This window comes from Typopeltis vanoorti, chromosome 15, assembly GCF_054136105.1.
Source record: "Typopeltis vanoorti isolate ZY-2024b chromosome 15, IOZ_Tvanoo_1.0, whole genome shotgun sequence".
NCBI classification, from domain to species: domain Eukaryota; kingdom Metazoa; phylum Arthropoda; class Arachnida; order Uropygi; family Thelyphonidae; genus Typopeltis; species Typopeltis vanoorti.
The window spans coordinates 62,575,126-62,595,577 of record NC_143563.1 but is presented as its reverse complement, the minus strand read 5'-3'; the positions used below and the strand labels follow the sequence as shown (position 1 = coordinate 62,595,577).

Genomic DNA, 20,452 nt, shown 5'->3' with positions numbered 1-20,452 from the left:
GATAAATGTAAGTAATTGTAAATTCATTTATTTCCAGTTATTAAATTTTGTAATCTAGTATGTAGAGTCACATACTAGCAGTAAGTCATCTTTTAGCCTTTTTTTAATGTTTTTTACATTTCCTACTGTTTACACTTTTTTTCCATCAGTCCCCTGGAAAGTGTAAAAAAGGGGTTTTACTGTATATACTTTCCCTCACTCAGTCATTCACAAGATCCTTATACAACTTCCAGGGACAACCTCATTAGACTACTCTTTGTACAATTAAGCAGCACAAATATATTCTCTATATTTATCTGATAGCATCCTCCTGCCAGCTTATAAAATTTAAGCTCTGCAAGTCACATCTAGTTTCTCCTCATATCCAACATTCTATGATCCTTGAGCCAGTATTAGTCATGAACTTTGGAGTTTCTCCAGCATTTCCTTTCTCCAAGATATCCAGATAACAAGATCTGTGCACAGTAATCTTGATGTTTGCTTGATTAATGTCCTTTCCCTACATATCAGTATTTTTCACAATGGTAGCATTTCTTAGTGTGACTTTTATATTGAGTTTCTCGGAGTTCAACTCTATCTAGCATTAGTTCCAGATTCCTTCTTTAAACCCCTTAATAAGCCTTGACATGTTTAGATAACAATAATTACATGGATGCAAAGTGCCCATTGAAACTGAAATAACATTTGGATGCTATTTAAATACCATGGATAGAAGCACAAATTAAGTGATATATTTCAATCTATATTATTATTATTATTATTATTATTAACATCAGACCTCCATGAAGTCAGAGAGTCATCGTGGGAGGTACACACTAGTGCACACAATTCTCATCAAACCGTGTTTTAAACTGATTCAATGTGTCTACATTCACAACACACTCAGGCAATGCATTCCACTCACAAACCATTCTCCAAGCAAAGAACCTGCCCCTCACTCCTCTGTTCACGCCCTCCTTATACAGTTTCCAGTGATGGCCTCTTGTTCTACCCCCCTCCTCTCGCATTCTGTGAAAAATCTCTTCCATGTCAACTTGATAACAGCCCCCAACTAGCTTATATGTCTCAATCATGTCTCTTCCTCTATTTACGAGGCTCTGCAACTTCCATTCTCTCAATCTGTCCTCGTACTGCACATTCCAAAGACCACTGATAACCTTTGTGAATCTTCTCTGGACCCTTTTCAACATACCTCGTCATGAGTGGCCGCTAGTGACAATAGAAACAGGTGGGGCCAGGGGCCAAAAACAACTTAATTTTTTTATATTTATGTAGTGGGTTCTACATATTGATTTATAGTTATTATTTCTATTACAATAATGTTTAGTCAGAATCCACTGATGCATTGAGCTATTAATTTTTTTTAATTGTTAGGACGTAACATATAGGGGCTCAATATATTAATAACATGAAAAATCGAAATATTTGCAGTTACAGGCATGGCTCAATGGACTAGAGCAAAAAAAAAAAAAAATCTCAATGGACTAGAGCAGTGAATCCGAAATCCAAAAACGCCGGTTCGACTCCAGCTGGCCACCCTGCAAAATGTTTTCATTTTTCAAGTGTTAAAACAAAAAAGTTATTATTTCTATTATTTATTTTATAAATCAATGTCAAAATTTCCAAGATTCCGAGAAATAACAAGAAACATTTTTCCAATAAACTATCGATTTTGTTCATAGTTAAAATGTATTGTTTATGGACGTAATAAAAATTTAAACTTTAAACTAATTATAACAAAAAACGACAACAATAATTAAACAGACTAAAAACAATAAAAACAGATCAACAACGAGAATAAATAATAAGACAATGAAAGAATTGCCCACTATTTACGTACAAACGCAGTGACTGGGCCAGACTAAACTGGCCCCAAGAGAAGCGTTGCGCCCAGTAAACAAGCACGAACGCTAGTGCACGTGCTTCACAATCAAAGAATTGCAGGATATGTACGTACGTGAAAATACAGTGACTGGCCCCAATATAAGCGTTGTGCCTGGTAAACAAACACGATCGTTAGTGCACTTGACTCATACATGCCCTGTGTTCTACATGTATAAAATAGGGCCAGCCGTGGCTGGCCCCCAGAGACCGTACTGTCGCATTATACAATATTGTCACAGAATACTACAGTAATTTTTTTATTAAACAATAAAACATGTTGAAAATAGATCAAAAAATAATAATTAAAAGAAACATATTTTTTAAAACTATAATTATTGGGCTATTTATACAAATATAGGTGGGGCCCGGCCCCTATAGACGAGCCACCCCTGCTTGTCACCATGAAACCCCATCGGCCAAATCTGTGCACAATAATCCATATGAGGCCTGTTCAAGGCATCATAACCTCCATATTTCTGCATGTTAAGGTCCTCTGCATCACTACCATTATCCAATATGATGTCTTCACAACTTGTACAATGTATATGGCCATTTGGGTAGTTAAACTACCTTGTGTAATAAAATAGCTGTGCTCTTTGGCTGGAAAAGGGCAGGTTGTAGGGCAGTTACAGGAATTTGTAGTTTCAGAAAAAACCATGCAACATTGATTCTTTGGCTGGAAAGACTTGGATTTAAATCCTGTGTAGGAAGTAAAGAACTTTTATAGAGGCTTTTTAACCTCTTTACTGGCTATGACATGTTTTCATGTCCAACAAAATATAGATGTGAAGCATACATATTTTGAAGAAACATAGATAGGAAGTGCAAGCCATCAATTATCTCCATTATCAGGTGCGATAGTCTTCCACAACCAGGAAAACATTTAGCACTGGATTAACTCACATTCATAGTTGCATCAGAGTTAGTGGTACTAAGCAACACAACATGCATAGTTCTATACAACATATGCAATGTAGCTATAATTTTAAATAGAGATATTAGATAAACTAAATGTACAATATATTTTTATATTTCTAATCTTTTAATCATATAATTAGAGTTTATTTTAGAAAAAAAATGACCAGGGTATGGAAAAATAGTTATAATCATTTACTTCATATAACTCTTTCTTTAAGGTTACACAGTGATCAGCATTCATATTTCCAAATTTAGGGACACAAAACACACGTGTTGAAATGATTATTTTATTTATTATTAATAAAATAACAATTTGACGTTTCGACCCCTGTATTGAGGTCATCATCAGAAGGATACATGTGTATAGGGAACCAAGCTACATGCTCTTGCACTCTGTACCGGTAAATTAAATCTACACTGTTAATTAATCTTTTCTTAGCTTGACTCCTAGCGATAATTAAATAAAATAAAATAAAAGTTGGGAAAAAAAATAAAAAATATATATAAAAAAAATTATAATTAATAAATAAAATAAATAAAAAACTACAATAAACTCTGCTAAAGGCCTCATGTACTAAGATTCTTCTGGATTTGTCCAGTTCAGATTGTTATACTATGATTTTCTTCAGAACTTGTACAGTTCAAGTTGCTATGGAATGTTAAGGGGGGGGGAACACTTCATCAAGTCTTCTTGTATTGGGATTTTTCTTTGGCTTGTTCTGGTTGCTATAAAGGTTGCAGATGGGTCCTCCACATTCTTGGAATGGTTAGGCCATCATTTTTGTTCAGATTTGGGTTATGTTTGAGCATTTCACATGCTTCTTTGAATTTCCTCTCGAACCAGGTTTTGGTGTGGTATAGGGACTGTGTATTTTTCCAATCAATTCTGTGGTATGTTTGGAGTGTGTGGTCAGAAAGGCTGGTTTTTCCAAAATGGAGGTATTTAATGTGTCGTTTGTGTTCATCCTTCCTAATTGGGATGGTTCGCCCCTGTTTCCCGTATGTATGGTAGGTTACATGTGCATTGTATTTTGTATACCCCTGGGTAGGCTAGGTGTGGAAGAACTGAGTAGGTGTCTTAATTTTGTTGGGGGTTTAAAGGTGGTTTTGAGGTTGTATTTGTATAGTGTTCTATCTATTTTTTTTGGAAATGCCTCTAACATAAGGTATGGCAATAGCATTTTTGAAATCTTTTTTGTTTTTACTGGTATCTCTGTGGAGAATCTTGTGAATAGTTTTTTTACTGTATCCATTTTTTATAAATGTATAGTTGATGATCTTGTATTCCTGGTTTAGAGCTTGTTCATTTGAACAGATAGTTTGAGCTCTGTGTTTAAGGGTGCTTATGACACCTAGTTTTTGTGTTGGGTGGTGATAAGAATTTTTGTGTATATACTGGCCTATGTGTGTAGATTTGCGGTAGACTGAGAAGGAGAGATGGCCTGAGGGAAGACGTGTGACGAGTGTATCTAGGAACGAAAGAGAGTTGTTTTTTCACCTATTTCAATGGTGAATTAGATACGTTTCGCTAAGTGGAATGTATTTAGTGCTTCGTGGCTGTGGGACCAAATGGCGAAAATATCGTCGACATATCTGAGCCAAATTTTGGGCTTTAGGCATGCTGACTCTAGAGCTAGTTGCTCAAAGTCTTCCATATAAAAGTTAGCAATTGGGGGGGTGAGCCCATGCACTCTGTGTGTAGATTTATGGCTGTACCCTCTTTTTGAAGGTAAAAATTGTTTTGCCACACAAAATATCCGGAGCAGAGTACGTGGGCAAATAGGACCATGATGTCGTGTGGAAATATGTTCTGTAGGAGTAAGATAGTATCATTGATCGGGACATTGGTGAAAAGGGAAGTTATGTCAAAGCTGACTAATAAATCTTGGTCATTGAGTGTAATGTTTTTAATTTTGTTTATGAAATGTTGTGTATTTTTTATGTAGGAAGGGGACTGACCTACCACTTCCTTGAGTGTGGCCACTAATTTTTTGGCTAAGTGATAATTTGGGCTGTCGATTCCTTCAACAATCGGACGTAGTGGTGTGTCTGTTTTGTGTGTTTTTGGCAGGCCATAAATTCTGGGCACGTGGGCATAATGAGTAATACCTCATTATGCCCACGATTAACAATACCAATACCAATCATGTGAACACAGAATTAACAATACCAATCATGTGAACACACATGGCTACAGTCATAAATATGCTTACGCCAAGGAAGGCAACAGGAAACCACCTTGCTCATAATCATCTCCCCTGGATTCAGCTGCAACCCTCCTATAAGAGGAGGCCACAAGATAGGATAGGATCAAGACTTTAATGATTATTTTGTTAGATTTTAGAACATTATTCTGTTAGTGTTCCTGCTATTTCATAGCATGGATGGTGATTTATCTCTATACAAACATTTTGTTCTATCTAATTTTTTCACAACAATGATAGTCAGATTGAAATCAAAATTGAAAAATTGTAATACACATCTTGACTACAAAATTTCATTAAATATCATCTGCTCAGATCATAATTGTTAATATCACTTTAAAATTCTTTGTCAAAATTTTTGAAGTAAAGTGAGGCAATGTAATCTAAACTGAGCAATGCAAACAACTTCTTGTATGTTTCCCAAATCCTGAAGTTTATTGAATTACACTAATGTAGACAATTATTGCAATATATAATTTTGACATGTAGCCCTGAAAATAGTAGAACTGACAACTGGAATAGTTTGACAAAGTTTTGTAAGGGTTTCAATTGTGATATTCATTGTATGTGATATAATAATAATACGACATAATAATATTATATAATAATAATAATAATGAACTATGTGAGGAGAAAGGAGTGGGGTTTGTAAATGTGTGGGATGTACTTGAGGGAAAGATGGATTTTTATAAAAGATAGTTGGTAAGATGTAAAATGAAAGATCAGGAGAGAGATGAGCTGGTGAGACTGAAGTGGTTGTAAATGGGAATAGTAGTAGTAGTGTGAGAGATGATGAGATGATGATCCAAGAAGAAGAATGCAAGATAGAGGGAAACACGATATAAGAAGAATGGATGTTGAAAGCATTAACAAAGGTGTGTGTATGACGATGGTTAGCATAAGGAATGGGATGTAAGGAGAGGGATAGTTAAGTCTAAGAGTAAGTAGCGTAAGTGGCGATAAAGCCAATTGGACAATGACAGGTGTGGGGAAATCATAACTAACAAGTGTCATAGGTAGGACTGGTTATAGACCTAAAAGTGAATTACTGTATTTATTTACAAATACCATGAGCATCAGAAATAAGGGAGGTGAAATGGTTTCAGTGACTGAGTTTTTTTACCCAAAAATTGTTGGAATAAGTGAAACATTGTTTTATAAGGATGATATCCTGACAGAAATAGAATGGGAGGAATACAGAGGACAAGAGAGGGAAAGGAAGCTGCTGATGATAGCAGGGGAATTATATCTGTACAAAGTGGAGATGCAAAAGAGAATAGAGGTAAGTTTGAAACAGTTTGCTTTGAGGTGGAGGTGATAAGAAGAGATATTTAGTGGGATGTTGCTAGGCACGGAATATGGAGGGTAGTGAAGAAGAAATGTATAAGCAACTTGGGTAAGTGAACAAGGGAAAGGTAATAAATGACAAAAGGGAAATAAATTACATGATAACCACAGTAATTAACTTTAATGAAATGAAAGTACTGATATTTCATAGTGAAGATGACAGTACATCAGTGTGTAGAAACAAGCAAATCAAAGGCAGTAATACAAAGTACATATAGCAGTCAGTGGTTTGCCAATTAAAAAAACTGTTGCTGCATGCTAGAAATTAATATTAATAAATAATATTATTAAAAACTATTTTTGATGGTTACATAAGATAAGAATCTCCCAAACCTTTGGGAGAGAGAGACAATCGTTCCGCTTCAGATTTGGCCAATGTAAAAGGGCTTTGCAACTTTCTTTGAAAAGGCATTATGTAATCTAACATACTTAAATATAATACTAATAATTTTTAGTATATTACTAATATACTAAAAATGTAATCTAACATACTTTGGGCAAACAGGCCATACTGTGTTTAGTGTCAATGCTATGTTGTGCCAGACCAGACTTTTGAGGTTTCATGTATTCAATATAATATTGATGTTCATTAATTCTTTTTTCCACAGAATGGCCTGTTTTCCCAAACTATGTTAGATTACATTCACACAGTATCTGGTAAAAGCCAGCTAATGATAGAGGTGCCAGTTTATCCTTTGTAGATGGTAACAGATGAGAAATTCTACTGATCAGAAAATATGTAAAAGGGAGAGGAATTGGTGGCGCAGATAGCATCAGCCTGGCCAAAAATTATTGCGATCACTGAGACGTGGTTGACAGAAGGGGATATAAAAACAGGAATAGAAGTCGCTGGGTATAGCATTTTTCGCCAGGATAGGAGGGGAAAGCGTGGTGGTGGGGTGCTGCTTATGATAAGTGATGACCTATGTCCTCTAAGAGTGGAGAATTTGGAAGGTAGTGAGACAAATTATTTTGAGAGCGTATGGTGTGAGGTAGAGGTAGGCAAGACAGGATATTTAGTGGGGTGTTGCTACAGACCCAGGAGCACAGAGGATGGGGACCAGGAGATGTTTAGACAGCTAAGTTTGGCAAGTGCAAGAAGAATGATTGTTATGGGAGATTTTAACTTCAGTAGTATAAATTGGAGAGAGGAAGATGCATGTAACAATAGGGGAATGGAATTTCTAGAATTCTTGAGGGACAAATGTCTTAGGCAACATGTAACAGAGGGAACAAGAGGTTCAAAAATTTTGGATTTGGTTATAGCATCAGAAGAGTTGATAATAACTGAGTTGACGTCTCTCCCACCAGTTGGAGAGAGTGACCATATGGTTTTGACTTGGAAAATGAATAGACATGCAGGAGTATCAAAGAGACGGGAACTTATGTGGAATTATAAGGCAGGTGATTATAATAGTCTTAGACGTCAACTTCGGGAAGTTTCATGGAGGGAGGAATTGGAAGGCTGGGATATCACCAGTGCGTGGGAAATTGTGAAAGAATATTTGTTATCAGCAATGGTAAGTTGTATACCACGAGTGAAGAAGAGGGCGCAATTTGGAGTAAAGTGGATGACAAACAATATTAAACAGAAATTGCATGCGAAAAAGAGGCTATGGAAGAGATATAAGGAGACAGGTGAAGAGATGCATGAGGAATATAAGACACAGGCCAGAAGAGTGACTCGTGTGGTAAGGAAAGCGAAACTGGAATATGAGAGGAGATTGGCCCTAAGATCCAAAGAAAATCCTAGGGAATTTTTTAGCTATGTGGCCAGTAGGAGGAGAAATGACTGTGGAAGAATGATATTGTGGGATAAAAATGGGAATAGAGTGACTGATGCAGAGGACATGGTGGAATTGTTCAATGAACACTTTATTGGAGTATTTCATCCTAGAGGAGTCAGTTTTAATGCTAGAGGGATAGGACTGGTACGAGGTCTGGAGGTACAGGAAGAGAGTGTGTTTCAGATACTGAGTACTCTGGATGTCAGTAAAGCTGTTGGACTGGATGGTATTTCGCCACGAGTTTTGAGAGAATGTGCTAGGGAATTGACAATACCTTTAACGTGGCTTTTCAATGAAAGTCTGGCTTTGGCAAAGGTGCCCAGGGAATGGAAGGAAGGTAAGATAGTGCCATTGCATAAGGGTGGTAACAGACTGGAAGTGTCTAATTATAGGCCAGTCTGTGTGTCATCAGTAGTTGTTAAGATCTTGGAGAAAGTAGTGAGGGACCGTGTACAGCATTGGGCAGATGAGGGTAATGTTATCTGTGAGAATCAACATGGATTTGTGAAAGGACGCTCTTGTTTTAGCAATATGCTAGCCTTTTATAATAAAGTTACAAGAGCATTAGATGAGGGAAAGGCATATACTGCAATTTTCTTAGACTTGGCGAAGGCATTTGACAGGGTGCCACATGATAAGCTGATATTTAAGTTGCAGCACATGGGTCTGGATGTCAGATTGGTCAACTGGATTCAGGATTGGCTGTCTGATAGGTATCAGAGAGTTGTGTATGGTGGAGCAGTTTCCAGGAGGCAGAGGGTTACAAGTGGGGTCCCACAGGGCTCAGTACTAGGACCTATATTGTTTAACCTTTATATCAATGACATAGCCAGTGGATTGCAGGGGGATATTCAGTTGTTTGCGGATGATGCGAAGCTTGGAAGGATTATTAGTAATAGTGCAGATGTGGTAGCCCTGCAAGAGGATTTAAATAAGCTAGATAGATGGGCAAATGAATGGGGGTGTCAGTTTAATGCAGCAAAATGTAAGGTCTTGAGGTTTGGGAAACATCGATGGGATGCTGCATACTCTATGGGAGGAGTTATACTGGAGGAAGTAGGGGAGACAAGAGATCTGGGGTTGATGATTGATAGAAACCTGAAGTTTAGGGGACATATTGCAAAGGTGGTGAAGGTAACACAGAGGATTGCTGCTATTATGAGAAGGACACTGACCTGCAGAGATAAGAATGTTATCATTCCGTTGTATAAGTCTCTGATCAGACCACACTTGGACTATTGTTCTCAGATTTGGTCCCCAGGATTTGAAGGGGATAAATTAACTGTGGAAAGGATACAAAGACGGATGACAAAGATGGTTTCAGGACTGTACAAGGATAGTTATGAGGATCGGCTGAGAGAATGTGGACTGCAGAGTTGGTGGATAGAAGAAGGAGAGGTGATATGATTGAGACTTTTAAACTGTTGAGAGGTGGTTACAGGGTTGACACTGGGGAGTTCTTTCGCTTGGTTGATCAGCGGGAAGGAGTGATGACAAGAGGCCATCCCTGGAAGTTACGAAAGGAAACTGTGAGCAAGAGGGTAAGGAGTGGTTTCTTTGTGTGGAGGGTGGTTGAGCCGTGGAATGCATTGCCTGATGGAGTGGTGGGAGCGAGAACGGTCAGTGGGTTTAAGGAGTGGTATGATAAACTTTGTGTTTCTCAGGGGGGGACTTCCCCTCGATGAGTCTTGACAGACTTTATGTCTTAGAAAGGACCTCCCTCGATGAGTCTTTTGACTCCTTGGAGGCCTGAATAATAATAATAATAATAATAATAATAATAATAATAATGTGGGAATGAGATGAATTCAACCAATTGGTTCCGAGATTTTTAAAAAAAAAATTTTTATTATTTATTTATTTTTTTTTTTTTTTATTTTTTTTTATGTTGGGCCCATAAATGAGAGTTTGGCTGGTCAACCTATAGTACTTTAGTACCGTATATGGGTAGTGGGATGGGAAAGGAAGAACTTGTTAACATTCGATTTGAAAGCCTGTATATTGTATTCCTTGGAAAATACCTCAGGGGAAAGACTGTTCCACACTACAGCAGTAGCAGGGATGAAGGAGGAAAAGAAACTTGTTCTGTGGGTTTCAAGGTATACTGTGAAGGGATGTTGGGGGGGTGGCTGTACGTGTTCCAATGGATTTAGTACAGGGTGGGGGAATTATTGATGTTGTTTCAGATGAGCATTTTCCATGAAAATATTTGTAGAATATACAAATTGCAGAGACGTCTATGTGAAAGTGGGGGGAGTGAGTCAGTAAGAGATGGATCATTTATCAGTCTAATTGCTCTCCTCTGTATTTAGTCAAGCATTTTGAGGGAGCTTTTAGGAGCCCCACTCCAAATGTGAGAACATTATTCGATAGCTGGGCAGATTTGTGATTTGTATAAGGTTAACAGCTGTTTTGCGATGCCAGAAATTATAAGAGATTGGAACCCTGTGGTCTGTTGAGGAATCCTGAGGTGTTGGAACATAGGAGTTGATTATCTGCTGGATTTGATTAGGGTTGTACCCATTAAATTCCATTAATGTTTTGATAGTGAGAAGTGTTGTAAGTCTGAGGAAGAAGAGCACACCTTATGTGCTCTATTAATTAAAGACTTGATAATACCAATTTTCTTTGAGAGGTGTGATGAGCAGACATTTGATGAATGTATCTGCCAGTAAAGATAGGTTTTCGATAAACACTGGTTGATAAATTACCGGAGGCTGTGCACATAAGAATGTCCAAGAAGGTAAACTCCCAGCCTTTTCTTTTTCCATGGTGAACTGAATGTGTGGGGGTGAAGGCTATTAATCTGTTGTAGGAAAGTGGTAAGTTCATTTTCAGAATGAGGCCAAATAGCAAAGACATCATGAACATAATGAAATATCTGTACCTTTATTTCATTAAAGTTAATTACTGTGGTTATCATGTAATTTATTGTTCAAGGGAAAGGTCATTATTATGGATAATTTAAATATAGTAATATAGACTGGAATGAAAAAGATAGCATTTGGGTATAAGGAAAATGAATTTCTTGAGAGACAACTATCTTAGGCAGAATGTAAGGGAGGACATGTGAGGATTGGCAGTCTTAGATTTAATCATTTCATTGGAAGATGTGATTGTGAGTAGGGTATTGCATTTTCCTCCAGCTGGTAATATATGTGTGTGGAATTACAACACTATGATTATGAGATGCTCAGGAAACAACTTGTAGCTATAGCATGAAATGACAAGATGGCAAGTTAAATGAGGAGATAAATGCTGCTTGGGCACTGACCAAGAGATATTTAACAACATCAATGTGTGTATTCTAAATGTCAAAAAGGCTGAATAAAATAGATGTCATATGGATGAATGAAAGGATTAAGCATGGAATCAGAAAGAAGGTATTGTGAAGGCAGTACAAGATGAATAATGGTAATAATCAGTTGCATGAAGAGTATAAAGAGCAGGCCAGAAAGATAACCTCAGTTGGTAAGGACAGCAAACTGTACTATGAGCATAAATTAACAAATTAGCCAAGAAAAATCCTAGAAAGCCAGCCTGGTTGGCTGAGTGGTTAGTGTATCTGCTCTCCAGCCAAAAAGGCTGTGGGTTCGAATCCCACCATGGGCATGGATGTTTGTGATTGTCTGTTAAAAGACTAGTGGTGGTGGTCAGCGGTAGATGGCGTTGGTGTAGATGATGAAGGTAGTTGCAGTTGGTGGAGTAGTGGAGACAAAAAGTTGCCCTCCCTCGATGAGTCTTTGGACTCCCTGGAGGTGTTACATAATAATAATAAAAGTATTTCTGATATGTGGCATGTAGAAGGAAGAAATGGTAAGATGATATTAATGGATGAAGATGGTAGATTGGTAAGTTCTGCAGAGGATATAGTTGAGCTATTCAGCAAACAATTCATTGGGATGCTTCATTAGTGTGAAATCATGAGAAGCAAATTTAGAGGAAATGGGAGAGGATGACTTATTTATAACTGAGCAGGAGATATATCAGAAATTAAGTAAGCGTGATGTTAATAAAGCAGTAAGACTTAATGACATATCACCACATCTTAAGGAAATGTTCCAGGAAGGTGGCAGTTGCATATTTGTTTTATAAGAGTCTTGTCACAGCACATATTCCAAAGCAGTGGAAAAATAAAATTGTTCAACTTTACAAAGCTGGTGATAAGACTGTGGGAATAAATTATAAGCTAATCTGGAGCTGTGTTTAAATTATCAGAGAGGATAACGAGAACTAATATACAGAAATGGGTTGCTAATAGCAATATTCTCTGTCATTGTCAGCATGGGTTTGTTAAAGGAAAACCATTTTTTACAAATTTGCTTATGTACTATAACAAGGTGACAAATGTTAATACTTATGCAGTAGTATGCTTAGATTTTACAAAGGCTTTTGATAGATTGCCACATGACAAACTGGTGTCTAAATTGAAATGGATGGGACTGGATAGCTGACTGGCTATCAAATAATATATCAACATATTGCATACAGGTATGTGGTATCCCAAAAGAGAAAGTCACTAGAGGTGTGCTGCAGAAGTCTGTTTTGGGGACATTGTTATTCAGTTTGTATTGGGAGAGGAAATATGCAACTGTTTGTAGATGATGCAAAACTGGGGAGAACATTTTTTTTTTAATATGAGTCTTGCACTGGATCAAGTTCCTAAGGAGTGGAAGGAGGACAAGATTGTGCCACTTCATAAAGGAGGTGATGGAACTCAAGCATCAAACTATAGGTCTATCTGTGTATCAGGTGTTGTAGTTAAGTAGTTGGAGAAGCTTGTGAGAACTAGGATCCAGAATTGGGTTGACAACAATGGTATTATCTTTGATGGACAGCATGGATTTGCTAAAGGGAGGTCATGTTTAAGTAATCTACGTACTTATTACAATAAGGTGACCGCTTCCTTGGACAGAGGAGAAGGCTACACAGTAATGTACCTAGATTTCGCAAAGGCTTTCGATAGATTACCACATGATAAGTTGATAGTCAAACTAGAGCGGACGGGGTTGGATATTACATTGATGCATCGGATTGGAGACTGGCTATCTGATAGGTATCAACAAGTTGTATATGGGGGAGCAATATCCAGGAAAAGGAAAGTCACTAGTGGTGTGCCTCAGGGGGTCAGTTTTAGGGCCATTACTGTTTAATTAACTTGTATATTAATGTTATTGGCAAAGATTTGGAAGGAGATATTCAGTTGTTTGCAGATGATGCAAAGTCGGGACGAACCATGAAGAGTAGAGATGCTGTGGCCTTACAAGAAGATTTGAATAAATTGGGTGATTGGGCACGGAAATGGGGATGCGAGTTCAATGTTGCAAAATGTAAGGTTTTAAAATTTGGAAAACAAAGATGGGATGCAGAATTTATGCTTGGTGAGGATATATTGTCAGAGGTGGAGGAAATAAGAGATCTGGAGGTGATGGTGGATAAGGATCTGAAATTTAGGAGACATATAGCCAAAATTGTGAAGAGAACACAAAGGCTTCTGGGAATGATGCAGAGGACATTGACTTGTAGAAGTAGGGAGATTCTTGTTCCATTATATAGCACTTTGATTAGACCACACATGGACTATTGTGCCCAGATTTGGTCACCTTTGTCCTTCAGAAGGACGAAGAGATAGAAAGGGTATAGAGGCGACTGACTAAGGTAGTTTCTAACCTCTGGAATGTTGAGTATGAGAAAAGATTGAGAAGATGCAACTTGCAGAGTCTGGTGGACAGGAGGAAGAGAGTAGATATGATAGAGACCTACAAGTTATTAAGGGGTTGTTATAGAATCAATGCTGGATAAGTTCTACAGTAAATATGGGAGAACCAGAGGTCATCCCTGGAAACTATAAAGAGGGTGTGAGTAGGGGAGTGAGAAGCAGGGTTTTTTTTTCATGCAGAGATGTGAATGATTGGAATACCTTGCCTGAGAGTGCGGTGTCAGCAGAGAATTTGAGTGTGTTTAAAGCATGGTATGATTAGCTGTGTGTACGATAAAAGGACCTCCCAGATGTCTTTGCCTCCATGGGGGTCTTGAGTAATAATTATTATTATTATTATTTGACACCTCCAGAGAGTCCAAAGGCCCACTGAGGGAGGGCACTACAACTGTCTCCACCACTCTTTCACTAATTATTCACCATCTGATCACAACTGCCTCAACGCCATCTACCGCTTGACTACCACCACCACTAGTTTTTCCCTAGACAATCACAAACATCCATGCCCACGGCAGGATTTGAACCCGCAGCCTTTTGGCTAGAGAGTGGATAAGCTAACCACTCAGCCAACCAGGCTTGCTTAATAATAATAATAAAATAATAATAATAATAATGAGTCAAGTTGATGGTGTGGCCTTATCAGGTTAATGCAGAAGAAATTTTTCATAGAATGGGAGTAGAGGTAGAGCAACAGGCCTTCCTGGAAACTGTATAAGGAGGGTGTAAGCAAAGGAATAAATAGCCGGTTCTCTTTTCATGGAGAGCAGTTGGTGAGTGGAATGCGTTGCCTTTGAGTGTGGTGACATGGACACATCGAATAAGTTGAAAGCACAATTTGATGAGCTTTGCGTATGTATTGTGTACCTCCCACAATTAGTCTTTTGACTCCATGAAGGTCTGGCATTTATAATAAAAATAATAGTAATAATAATAATAATAAAATAACAATACAGGAGAAGGAAACAAAAAAAACAACTACATAAAACAATAAACGTAAAGTAGAGATAACTTGGTTTTATTGGTTGTAAAAATAAGTATCATACATGTAAAGATTTTTGAATCACGTTTATCTGTGGTTATATTTAGATGAATAGCTCTTGGAGGACTGCTTCTCACAGGCTGCAAGTAGTCCATGGACCACAAGTGAGGAAACACTGCCCTAAAGTAAAACAGGACTGGGATGACTTGCTTTGAATTAAGCAAACTAAACTGAGGCTATGAAGCCAATGTATTATGCTGCTAATTGCAAGAGTATTTTTAACCAGCTTGCCTGTTCTGGAAAATGAAAAACCAAATTTTCTTGGAGAAGAAATCCTTCCAACTCTGTATGAGATCAGCTGACTCACCTTCTAATGAAATACACAAAAGGTGTCTCAATATTTCGATGGTCATGAAAAAATACATTGAGTGTGTATTTCTGCTTAATATTTATTTTGCTATGTGAAATCTTGTTGGATTGGTGCTTGACTCCCACGTACATGTGTTGCAAATTAAAGTATCCTTATTCAGAGCAATCTGTAGGGAACCAGTGCATGAAATACCCCCAAATGTTTAAAATTAGTTTTTAAAAAAATGTTCAATAGGGGAAATATGACACTGTGAGCAAGAAAAAATAGTGAATTTTGCATATTCTATGAACTCTAAGGCAGCATAAATGAAGGAGTGAGCCTTACTTTACAGTCAGGATTGTTTCAAATGTTAAGCTGTTTTATCATCCTGCAACTGCAGCAAAGAGGATGTCCAAACACACCAGTATTGATACAAGATGGAGCATCTCCCCACATAGGACATGAAGTTCAACAATTATTGTTTCAACATTTCTATCATGTTCGTTTCTTTTTGATTTTGACTTTGGGGCTACCTCAGAAGCATGGTGTATCGAAGTAAAGTTCATCACCTGGTAGATTTGAAAGACAAAATTGCACATCATATGTGAAATCTTTCAACAAATCAGTTGCATTCTACTGTAGACAGTGATGTATGATAGTACTATTAGCTATTGGTCTGCACAAAAGCCAACACATTGAATGCCACCTCCAAAGATCCCCTTGCAGCATGTCAGCACTTTATGATATGTTTTTTGTATTGCATTATTTTATTATTATTATTATTAACATCTGACCTCCATGGAGTCAGAGACTCATCGTGGGAGGTATGCACTATTGCACACAGTGCTCATCCAACTGTGCCTTAAACTGATTCAATGTGTCTATATTCAAATATGCTCAGGCAATGCATTCCACTCACCAACCACTCTTTGTGCAAAGAATCTGCTTCTAACTCCTCTGCTCACGCCCTCCTTACACAGTTTCCAGCAATAGTTTCTTGTTCTGCCTCCTCTCTCCAAAAAATGTGGAAGCTTCACAATTTTGCATGCCATCCTTGCATAGGATAAACATCATTGAATAACTTTGTTTGTTATTGACTCTGAATCATTTCACAATCGCATACTATCCGGATCACATTAATCTAATTTTCTCCTGTTCACCGAAGAAAATTCTTGAAATAGTTTTGAAAAATATTCAAAAATAACCAATAATATTGGTTAATTTTTAATTTTTTTTTGTTTTGTTTTCTGTCAAAATCTCTTCCCATGATCTGGTTAGGGTATCCACCAAGTTTGATGATATTTTATTAATTAGTTCATTCTGCAGATTGCTCTAAATAGGGATACTTTAATTTGAAACATCCTGTACATAACTTGTTGATAATAGGTGGCATGAAATTGCACTCATTTCAAGTGAAAAGATAATAAAAATTAATAAATTCCTATGCCTCAGTTTTTGTTATTATTATTATTATTATTATTATTACACACCTCCAGGGAGTCCAAAGACTCATCGAGGAAGGACACCTGCTCTACAACTCTGTCTCTGCCACTCATTCCACCAACTGACTGCAACTACACCACCACCACCAACCACCATCACTAGCATTTCCAAAGACAATCATAAACATTCATGCCCACGGTGGGATTTGAATCTGCAGACTTTTCGCTGGAGAGCAGATACGCTAACCACTCGGTCAGCCAGTCTGGCTAACATAGTCAAGCAGATTTGATTATTTTAATGTGTTCCAAAAAAAATAAAAATCACAGTAAGCTACATCATGTTAAGCAGATATCCACTGTACCTGATTTTATTCTGACAGATTTATATTTATATTACTATTAATATTTCACTATTAACAGTCTATTTTTTTTTTTTTTAATTTAAAACAGGTCCATATCATTGGACACATACCACCAGGATCAAATGACTGCCTTAAAGTATGGAGCTACAATTATTACAGAATTATAAATAGGTAAAACAAAGTTCTTAAACAATATATATAGTACAAATAATCGGTTATGACATATATGAATTACTTAATAAATAGGTATAGCGAAATAACTTATTATTATCATTGCAAACTTCAGTAGAGTTAAAAACTCACTGAAGAGATTCTGCTCATCAATAATTTATCTATTATATTGAACCTTAAACTCAATTATATTATTGGCATTCACAACACATGCTGGTAGTACATTCCACTGTTTCACTGCACTTATAAATCTATTCCTGATTGTCTTTTCACCACAACTTTAGACATCTTTCAGGGATAGCCTCCCATTCCATTCTGTGTATAATTTCTTTCATATTAATCTCATAAATTGCAACAAAACTGCAATTTACACTTGCTCAATCTCTCCCAATAACCAACATTTCAGGAGCCTGATATTGTCTTAGTCTCTCATTTCTGAAATGTCTACAAAGTTACTACATTGCAACAGAAATCAAGTGACCAAATTTGTATGTCAGTGTGTTCCTTATTGCAGCAGCAATGCATAGTGTAGTCTTTGCAATACTTGCAATGTGTGTTGTGAACTTAAGACATCAGTTGACCATTATTCCATGTCCGAGTCCTGAAGCACATTTTCACCAGTACACACACACACACATATATGTAGTCAACTCTCACTATAGAAAACTCTTAGAGACTACAGAAATTTGTTCAGTTGGATAGTTTGGCTGACTAATCAGAATCATCCAACAGTGAGTCTCTGACTTCATGGAAGTTGGATGTTAATAATAATAATACTAGTTTGCTGTAATGTAATTCTTTTAGCATGACATTGTAACTGAGGATTTGGCTGGGATTTTTCATAGTTCGTTACAGTGAAAGAGTTTTTTTTAACAGCGTTTGTTATATTAAGAGCAGTCTGTAGTACACAGCCCTAATCCTTGCACTTCAAAATACAATGCAATTATTGACCTTAAAATTGCAACCTGATTGATTCGTTCAATCTGAAAATCGATTTAAATTCCCCTGAATTCCTCCTTGGCATCACTCCGTACAGCTCTTCCCAGTTTTTGCATCAATAACAAACACCTGAATATCCCCTATCATGAAATATAATTAACAGATAAGTTAAACAGTATAGTCCCTGGTTACCTTCATTTTCTGGGGGCATTGTTTCCCCATACACAATTTGTTTCAGATAATCAGTCTCCTTTCCATCTGATCAATTTATTTTCATTCCTTTTGCTACCACTAATATACTAACCTGCCATGTGATAATTTATCAAATGCCCTTGTGAAGTCTAAGAATATCACTATGCATGAGTCTCTCTTATCCAAAACATTTATTTTGTGTATCATAAAATGCAAGTAAATTGATAAAACAAGATCTATATTTTACAAACATCTCATTTTTTCATCTTTTAACATGTTAGGCTTAGTAGTGCATCACTGTCCATTTACAGACTATCTAAAAATAAAATTAAAAAAAACAGAAAATGCTCAGCCAAATCCAATTGGGTTTGGCTGACCAATCAGAACTGGAAATATACAGACTAGTCTATAACTGGAAATATCTATCCTAACTTGTTTTGCCTTCTTTCTGCACAAATTTCCAAAGGCGAATTTATTGAGCTGCTACATGATAACTTTCTTAAGCAGCATGTGAACAAAGCAACTCAAACAAATAGTGTTAGATTTGATCACAGCATCAGAAGGTGGCTTATTAAGAATTTGACAATTTTGCAAAAGTATGGCATGATCACTGTTACCAGTTGATAACAGTGATCATGCAGTACTGACCTAGGAAGTAGCAAGCAATGTGGATGTTTCAATCAGGACAGGTTATATGCTGAGCTAAAAATCTTGAAATTATGAAAAACTCAGGAGAATACTATCTGTGGTTCTATGGTATCAGTTGTTGATTGAGAAGGATATCAGCAGTGCTTGGGAACTTTGAAAAGATGCTTAAATGATGCAGTATCTGAATGTGTCACTAGGGTTCAAAGAACAAATACAGTGAGAGTGAAATGGATGTGCAATCTCATTAAACAAGAGATCCATAACATCTCTTGTTTAATGAGAGAGGAAGAAAATGATGTGGAAGGAATATCGTAACAATAAGAGTGAGATGAGTCATGAAATGTATAAAGCTCAGGCCAGGAAAGTTACAAGTATTGTACAGAAAGATAAGTTGGACTAGGAAAAGAAATAAGCTGCACAAGCTAAAGCCAACTCAAAAGAATTTTATTGTTATTCTGCAAATAAAAGAATGACTGTGGAAAAATAATAAATTTATAGAATGCAGACGGTACTCTAGTATCAGAAGCAGATGAGGTAGTTCAAATAGAGTGCTCACATCACCAAGATCTACCAACCTTGCATTATGTAACATAGTGCACAGTGCTACTACTATGCTGGATGAAGTGATAGAGATACACAAGAAAGAGGTTTTGGAGCTGCTACATAACCTGGATAAGAATTCAATAAAATTGAAACAGATGGGATATCAGCACATGCTAAAGGATTGTTCAGCCAAACTAGCTAAGCCCTTGACATGTTTGTATAATTTAACTCAGGAAAAATCCCACAGGAATGGAAAAAATGCATGATAATCCCATTGCAAAAGGATAGTGCAAAGAATGACATGTCTAACTATTGACCTATCTGTATCTCTGGAGTAACTGTAAAGATTTTAGAAAAGTTAGTAAGAACTCACATATGGAAATGAATGGACAAACAAAATATACTTTTCAAGGACCTGCATAAGTTTGTTAATGGAAGGTTGTGTTCTGAGCAATTTGCTCATATTTTATAATAATGTCACAGCTGAGTTGGATAAAGGGAATGAATGCACTATGATACTGTTGGGCTTTGCTAAGCTGTTTGATAGGATACTATGTGAAAGACTGATGCATAAATTAGAGAATATGGGATTGGAATATAAATGATTGGCTTAGATAAGTGGATGGCTGATGGACAGGTATTGGAAAGTGATATATGTGAGATGTGAATCTGCCAGATTTAAGGTGACCAATGGTGTGCTCCAACACTGCTCCAAAGACCCAGGGATTGGTCCTTGGAGCAGTGTTGTTTAATCGATACATTAATGATATTGGAAAGGAGCTGACAGGAGATCTTCAGTTGTTTGTTGATGGTACAAAGATAGGCAGAGCAACTAGAATTCAAATTATCCTGTAAATACAGCATTTACAGAATAATTTAAATAGACTGGAGGTATGGACAAATGATAATGGCAATGAATTCGATATTATAAGCATAAAATTATGTACTTTGGTGTGATGCAATATCCA

The 20,452-nt window shown here is 36.9% G+C and overlaps 1 protein-coding gene across 1 annotated transcript in view; it reads left to right on the top strand.

Annotated features, from left to right (window-relative positions):
- LOC150098807 (sphingomyelin phosphodiesterase-like) overlaps positions 1-20,452 on the top strand; it is a 120,817-nt gene that overhangs the window by 65,704 nt on the left and 34,661 nt on the right. Inside the window, exon 7 of the mRNA XM_090405756.1 lies at positions 17,080-17,162. Within this exon, the coding sequence (XP_090261882.1) occupies positions 17,080-17,162 (83 nt within the window). The remainder of the gene's footprint in view (positions 1-17,079; positions 17,163-20,452) is intronic.